Raw genomic sequence first — 7,470 nt, 5'->3', positions numbered from 1 at the left:
GACTGAAATGTCTTACTTAACCTCAGAAATGAGGACACAACCTGCTCTTCCTGGCTGATTACAAGTGATTAGCTCTTCCTCAATCAATACAGATACTGTAGACATCCTCATGTCTTGACCACAACACCCTAGGGGTCTATACCAGACCCAAACCAGTGAATTCTTACAGCCAGCTGTGATGGGCTTTGCAGAATGTTCTTATTCTGACTGAATGCCCACTTTCATAACAAAGCCATAGAACATGAGTGAACTAATCCTGTGCTCATCAACAGAACAGCATTTACATCCTCATCCTGCAATACACAGGACCACCAAGGCACTGCATAAACTTAAAATGCTCTCCCATAAAACACCACACAGCCAAAAAATCCCACATGAACTCACAGCCTCTGGAAATAGGGACAACCTGAGATTCTGAAGGCAAACAACAGAGACAAATTAGTTACAGCAGGGAATCACTGATGGAATACAAATGTAATTTAATTAAAACCCCTGCTCCTGCCCCTGCTGCCCCCATGTTTTTTTTTTGGTTTTTTTTTTTCCTCTTTTATAAAATGTCTGATCTTTTACACAGGGAAGTAGAACAATGAAGCTCAGAAGGGGGCATAAAAAATCCTTGCTAGGAAAAAGAGTATGTGCTCTTTTGGAGGACAAATTGCTAACTTTTAGGATTACAATCTTTGTTGTCTCTTATCTGTAAAAGCCAAAATTAACTGCCAATCTACAGTGAGGGAAAGGAAAACTAAATCTTAGATTTTGATAGTTCATGTAATCAAATCCTATTTTGTGAATTGTCTAAATTCTAAAATGCCTCCCTTTTATAAACTGAGTTTTCCATAGTGTGAAAAAAAAAAAGTTTCTTTTGTTTCATCTCTTGATTTTGGGTATCAAGTCATGTTACTCTGTAACTTCAGTGTGTTAAGCACACTGTGAAAACTTTCCACAGTGAGATCCGTTTCCAAGGGCTGTCAAACAACATCTGAAACCACTAACAACTGAAAGCAATGAAAATACTGGGAAAATACTCTGTGATGATGGAAGCAATGATGTTCTTGAAGAAGAAAAATACAAATTGACTGTTGTCCATTTCAAGTTTAAAACCACTACTGTCAGTTTGCCTTTTTTTTGTTGCATATACTTTTCCATTTTCTGTGTGATGTTTGAACAGTGGATCACTTTACCAAGACCCATATATATGTTAGCATTGTGTGGACTTGCATCCCTTGTGCCAGGGTACCACTGACATGGCAGTATCACATCTATGTGATCCTGTCATGCATTCTGTCCAAGAAGCCATTATCACCTATTTTACATTTGTCTGACAGGTACCACCACAACTTCTCTTCTACATCAGACTATGGGTCATCACCATATTGATCCCTCCCATATTAAGTATCTGCAGACTAACAAGAAAGCAAAAAAGGAGATGCAGCTATTTTTGAAAGACTAAACATTCAAGACTATGTATTTCCTCATATTTATTTTTTAACTGTATTTTTCTAAAACATATTAAAATAGAAAAGATGTTCATCTGATTCATACAAAGAAAATACCAATAATAAAATAAGTAATAAAATACTGAAAATATATGAAAGCACCAAAACATTAAAATATTCATATTGGCAAAGACTCTACTAATATATTTCTGGCAATTTTACAGTAAAGTGCTATTCAATCCACTCAAATTAAGGAATTGGCATTTTTAAAGCATGGTTGTTATTATCTTAAGGTTAAAAATTACTTTGTTACTTTTCTCACTAAGATAAGAACCCATTTTGTTGGAAGCAAAGCATTTGAGTTGCATGCACATAAAAATAACCCATGTAACAGCTTCATTATAAGCAGTTAACAATATAAAATGCCAAATCATTAGGAATACAAAATACTGAGAAACAAAGTAGGCAGAAATGAGATTAGTGAAAAATTAAGAAAAAGCAGATGTGGTAAACAATTGTATAAATTAAAAGAGGATAGAAGACTGTGCACCAAACATTTCTCTAGCCTTGCTTTTTACATGGCATTATTTTAGTAATAATATTGCTGGCTTTATTAGTTAATCTGTTTATTATTTTAAACTGCCTTTTTCTATTTCCTAGAAATGATCCTACATCACCAACACACTGTAAGCAAAAAGACAGAAGCAGAGTATGACCTTTATTTTTCCTTAATAATCATTTCTCATCTATTGAAGTTAGCAGACAAAACTAATAAATCTGTTACAAAGCCAATTTGTAGCAAAAATTAATTCAAGTAACATAATTATTTTAAATTTTTAAATCTCTTAAAGAGTGAAAATTTTAAATGTATGAAAGATACCATCAGTCTGCTTTTATCATTTTAATATACATATTTACAGCAATGAGTACAAAGAATCCTTGTTAGCAAAGTTCTTTCTAGCTTCATGCACCATTTACACAACAATTTCTGTGAAATGGCAGATATAATACTTTTATGTTGCCTTCAGATTTATTTAATCTTTCTGATTTGACTTGCTTTTTTCATAATTTCATATATAATTTAACCGTATTGCACAACTCAGAGTAAGTTCTTATGCTGAATATTTAATAGCCTTTTTATGAACCTATAATAGGCCATCACAGTAAAGAAGTCAGCTCCCACACTCCTTCTGTAGTTTGAATACAAGTTGCTTTAAAAAAAAGAGAGAGAACAGAACAGTTAGGAATAATGTCTTGTCTTGTGCGTATGTTACTTGGTAAGAAATGTTTACAATAACTTTTCATTTAGAAGAAGCACAAAAATAAGGAATTTAACCAATGAGAGCAATGAGTGAATTATCAAAATCAAATTACTGACAACAAATGTCTTCCTTTATGTGCATGTACATACAGAGATTATATTAAAAAATTCACCTGTACTATATAATTTCTGAAAATTTTCCTGGGTGAACAGATCAGCTTTGGAATATACTAAGTTGACTGCTTGCATCTTCTATGGGAGTGATTCAGAATGTAAGAATGAATATGATGAAAAGAAATGAAATATTGCATTTAAAGTAGTTGAATAGAGGAAAAAAAAGCACAACAGTCTTAAATAATGTTGTATTTGATTTCCTCCTTCCAGTTCAGTAGTTTTTATTGAGTTGTACAGTGAAAATAGGTCCTAGTTTTAACATCTTCCTCATGCCCTACTGTAAGGGTCAACTTAGACAATAATTTCAATAATTTTGTTTGCTGGTCATTCATTTCTTCTATCTTTTTTTTCCCAAGTAAACTGTTCCTTGTTCATTGCTGTAGGCTCACAAACCCCATTTTGGCAGTTCCAGAATCCAAGTGCAACACTGCAATCTTTTTGACTCCAATGAACCATGACAGGCAGCAGCACATCCAGGGCACAGCAATTCTTTTTAGCTTCTCTGGGCATATGCCAGGTAGAAGCAGAAGGCAGCAACAGTAACTGATAGCAGTGATAAAACAACAGACAGCTGCTGGAACCAGAGGCAGCGATTCATCTGCTCCTCAAGTCTTCTATTAATCTGCAGTAAATGAGTTAGCTGGAAATAGAACAGTTTCATTAAGTTAGAATTACTGCACTTGAAAGTACTTGGCAATTTTGAGCTATTTTGGCAGTAAGTATAACCACAGACAAGAAAAGTAAAAGCCTTTTCTCAGTGGTGTCTCAGCAATACCTTTCTATCACTACATACTTCAGGAATCTGTTCTACTACAAGAGCTTCAAATCTTGAGTTAAGGATAACCAATATGGCCTGAATCAAGCAAATAGATGACATCTTTACACTAAGAAGCAAAACATATCACTGATGCTCATTGATATGCCAGACCTGTATATTCACAAGAAAAATGAGCAAACTGCATTGAAAATTTAATGATTATTAAAGCATTAAGCAAAATAACCAAATCACTATCACTGATGTAGTTACTTTCAATTGCTGAGATGTTAAAATAGTGTAATTTACAAAATACCAAAAAGGTTCAATAAAAATTCTTTTTATCTCTTGCATATTCTATAATTTTGCTGAATATTCAGCACGAAGGAATCCACTATTACCTGTATATGTAAATCTTCATTAGTTTTTGCTGGAATATTAAATGCATTGTCTTTTAATGTCAGAGAAGAGGGCTTACTACTTTCTATGACGTGACACCTGAGCCTGTAAAAAGGAAACAAGCACACACACCAAAAATCACAAATTTAATGCAACATTGTATAATTAAGAGTAAACAATCCAGCTTAAGGGGATAAAGTCCCTGCACTTTTAAAATTTAAGAGACAATAACTATAATTACACTGCATCTAGTCTAGGTTCACCAAAAGTAAAGGCCAGGCTTGTATTTATCAGTAAATAATGTACACAGCACACCTGTAATCAAATAACCTCTTTTATTGTTTCAGGGTCTTTCTTAAAAAAACCCAAATAAATTCCACCACTTACACAAGGAAGCTTAAGGTCACTCACATGATGGAGATTTTATTCAAAAGGGAAGTAAGGGATAAGCCCTTGAAGCAAACACAGAACAAGATTTAGGCATCAAGACTCACAAAATACTTTTTCCACTGTAATTTTGGCCATGAGGGGGTAGGGTAAAAAAAAACCTAGGGGTAGGTCCAAAAAAACCAGCCCCGCCAAATCCACAGAAGAACCCCAGGAACAATCTAAGGCAAAAAAACAGTCAAAACTGCAGGGAAATTTTCCTAGACGTGTTCAGTGATACCACCCCATGTGACTGAATGAGAGAGAAGAGCAACAGGTGCATTTTAAAAAGTTTATGGGGAAATGTATTTTTCTAGTGAATTTTCTAGATGACTTTTTCACCACTAAATATTAAAAATACACATACAAACATGTGACAGGTTTTACAGAAATTTTCTACAAAATTCTGATTTTCCCTAGTATAAAAGGAACATTTTAAATACTGCCTGGAAAACAGTTTTGCATTTAATATGTCTGCTTTCCTTGATTGCTTCCTTTTAGAAAACTTAAGTGACACATTCTTATTAAAAAACCAAACCCCCTATTGTCCACATGTATTGTCACATCCATTCATACTTTTCCACTTAACTCTTAATCAGCATGAGAACAAGAAGAAGAAAAAAAAGAAAACCATGTGCAGAATACCATTTTATACATTAAACCCACATCTAATCAGTTAAAACAGCAAAAGTCTCAGTAATGTATTTTGGTCAGTAACCACACAAGTGAGTTTGGAGAATCCTCCTTTGATTATGATTACACAACTGCTATAAATCAGCTAAATAATCAATGTTAAAAAACCCCAAACCCCAGAACCTGTTACCAGAAAACCATATGCTCACCTATGTTCCATCACTTTGGTCCTAGGGACTTCTTTCCAAAACTGAGTCAGTTCTGGCACACCTGCTCCAGAAGACTGGTCCATTTCTGCTGCCATTATAAGGAAACGATCCTGCAAAGAAGCTGCAAAACCTGCCCTCAAGGAAGACAAAAAGAAAAGCAACAATGTGCTTAGATAAAATGAAAATATTACAAAGAGGATAGAAGTATTTTGGACAAAAGTGCCATAAAATGAGAAATTGTTTATTGCAGGACACCAGACACTGACTTACTAAAAGTAAACATAAGGAAATAATTTTCTAAAGCTCAACAATTCTAATTACAGTTTTCCCAAAATTATACAGGTTAATTTTAGCAGAACTAACTTCATCTGAATAACTCAATCCCAAATTTTGAAAAAAATATATTCTCCAGCAAATTCACCTGTCCTTGCAATGATTTAGGAAACTGATTTACTGCAGATAAACTCTCACTGTAATAATGAACCAGCAAGACAACTGCCACTCAGACTTTTTTTAAGACCAGAAACGAAATGGGTTGCAGACAACAGCTGCTTATGCCTGAGTGGGGCAGTAAATCAGTACAGGGAGTTACTCAAATCCTTTCTGACATCCATTTTTTTTAACAAATGGTACCATTCTCATACAAGAGTCAAGTAGTCATGGACATCAGTCAGTCCTACACACCAGCAAGCACACACAACCATCAGTGCCTACAGCATGTCTAGTAACACAGCTTGCCCAGGTTTCTTACAAACTCTGTTTCACATTCTTACCACCATGAAGAGAAACTATTATATCTAATGATGTGCCAGGTTCACAGCTGCTGTTACTGGGTTTAACCCTGTATTTTTCAGGTGCAGTTGTTCTCACCTATAAACAAGAAGTATGAAGGATACAGTAAGTGCATGCACAAACTACAATTTTTTCATAACTTCTCTCATTCTGTAGTAACTAAATCCCCAAAAGATGGACTATTAGGACAAACGTCTAAAATACATCATTTTGTAGGCATAATAGGACTCTTGCATACTCCTTTTTCCTCCCTCTCAACTGTGTTTATCCATTTTTTTCTTGCATTTGCTATTTTTCTTTTGCATACACATTTAAAACCAACCAAGAACATGTTAATATAAATATGAAAATATGAAAATTTTAAGTTTTTTTAATGTGCAGAGAATGCAAAAGCTGGAAAAAAAGCCCACAAAGATGCAAATATAAATACCAATTCCTTTAATGGTGCATTTACAGATAGATCTGCATCATTTTGGAGAATTATTAACTTGTTTCCAGACATTACTTTAAAAGAAACATTCTAAAAAAATGACTTTTCAATGCTCAAGCCTTACTTTTTCAATAAATATTACTCTTACTAAAAAAATAACCATCACTTTAGCTCTTTTTTAGTCAGTGCTCCAAATATTTGTAATACTAATTATTCCCTTTGAGGTTGTACATTGTAGGGATAAATTCAGATTCAGATTTCTTTGATCTGCCTCAAACATCATTACACAATAAAAAAAAATTGTCTGTAAAATGGATTTAATAGTATTCTTCCTCCTCACAGAAAACAAGAAAAAGTTACACAGTTAGTAAACCAGGCCACAAATGAAACACTTACTTTAAAAGCCACTACGTTTTTAGTGATGTTTGTGAGAACTATCAAACATTTTTTCTCTCCAGTTTCTTTGGATCCAAAATATAGCTCTTCTGCTGGGCTAATAGGAAATTTTAAAAGAATTAGTTTCTTCAAATTATCTCTACAATAGATCATAGTAAAAACTTGACCACACCTCCACGAAAATAAAATACTTTCTACCCTGCAGCTACAGTCAGCATAAACAGATTTTCTTAATAAAACCCTATGAAAGCAAAAAGCAGAAACTTTGTAGTGAAGTTCAGAGTTGACTCATGACAAGTGGAACTGGCTGCCTCAGCTGACCACTGCCCTTGACTTCTGCCATCTGTGACAGCAGGAACAGATACATGGAGTCAGCCTCTGCATCTTTGGGCAGTGTGTTATGGGAAAGCATGGCTGACTTTAATTTATGCTCATGTTAAGGAATATAAGGTGTTACAAACAAGGAGTAATTTCCACTTCAAACTATCCTTGTCTTGGATATAGTGCACACATAAGAGAAGGCAGATATCCACAACTGGCAATCATTTCAACCACAGCAG

The 7,470-nt window shown here is 34.4% G+C and overlaps 1 protein-coding gene across 2 annotated transcripts in view; it reads right to left on the bottom strand.

The window, feature by feature from the left end:
* Window positions 1-1,463: 1,463 nt before the first annotated feature.
* Window positions 1,464-7,470, bottom strand: part of MOSPD2 (motile sperm domain containing 2) — a 32,185-nt gene continuing 26,178 nt past the window's right edge. For both annotated transcript variants that reach the window (XM_056488641.1, XM_056488649.1), the window contains exons 11-15: window positions 6,911-7,007; window positions 6,066-6,162; window positions 5,293-5,422; window positions 4,027-4,129; window positions 1,464-3,511 (exon numbers count right to left, since the gene is read on the bottom strand). In XM_056488641.1, the coding sequence (XP_056344616.1) occupies window positions 3,365-3,511; window positions 4,027-4,129; window positions 5,293-5,422; window positions 6,066-6,162; window positions 6,911-7,007 (574 nt within the window). In that variant the 3' untranslated portion in view covers window positions 1,464-3,364. The remainder of the gene's footprint in view (window positions 3,512-4,026; window positions 4,130-5,292; window positions 5,423-6,065; window positions 6,163-6,910; window positions 7,008-7,470) is intronic.

The sequence above is a fragment of the Oenanthe melanoleuca genome, chromosome 1, assembly GCF_029582105.1.
Source record: "Oenanthe melanoleuca isolate GR-GAL-2019-014 chromosome 1, OMel1.0, whole genome shotgun sequence".
In the NCBI taxonomy this organism is placed as follows: Eukaryota; Metazoa; Chordata; class Aves; order Passeriformes; family Muscicapidae; genus Oenanthe; species Oenanthe melanoleuca.
Note: the sequence above shows the minus strand (reverse complement) of the source record. Positions and strands in the feature narration are given on the sequence as shown.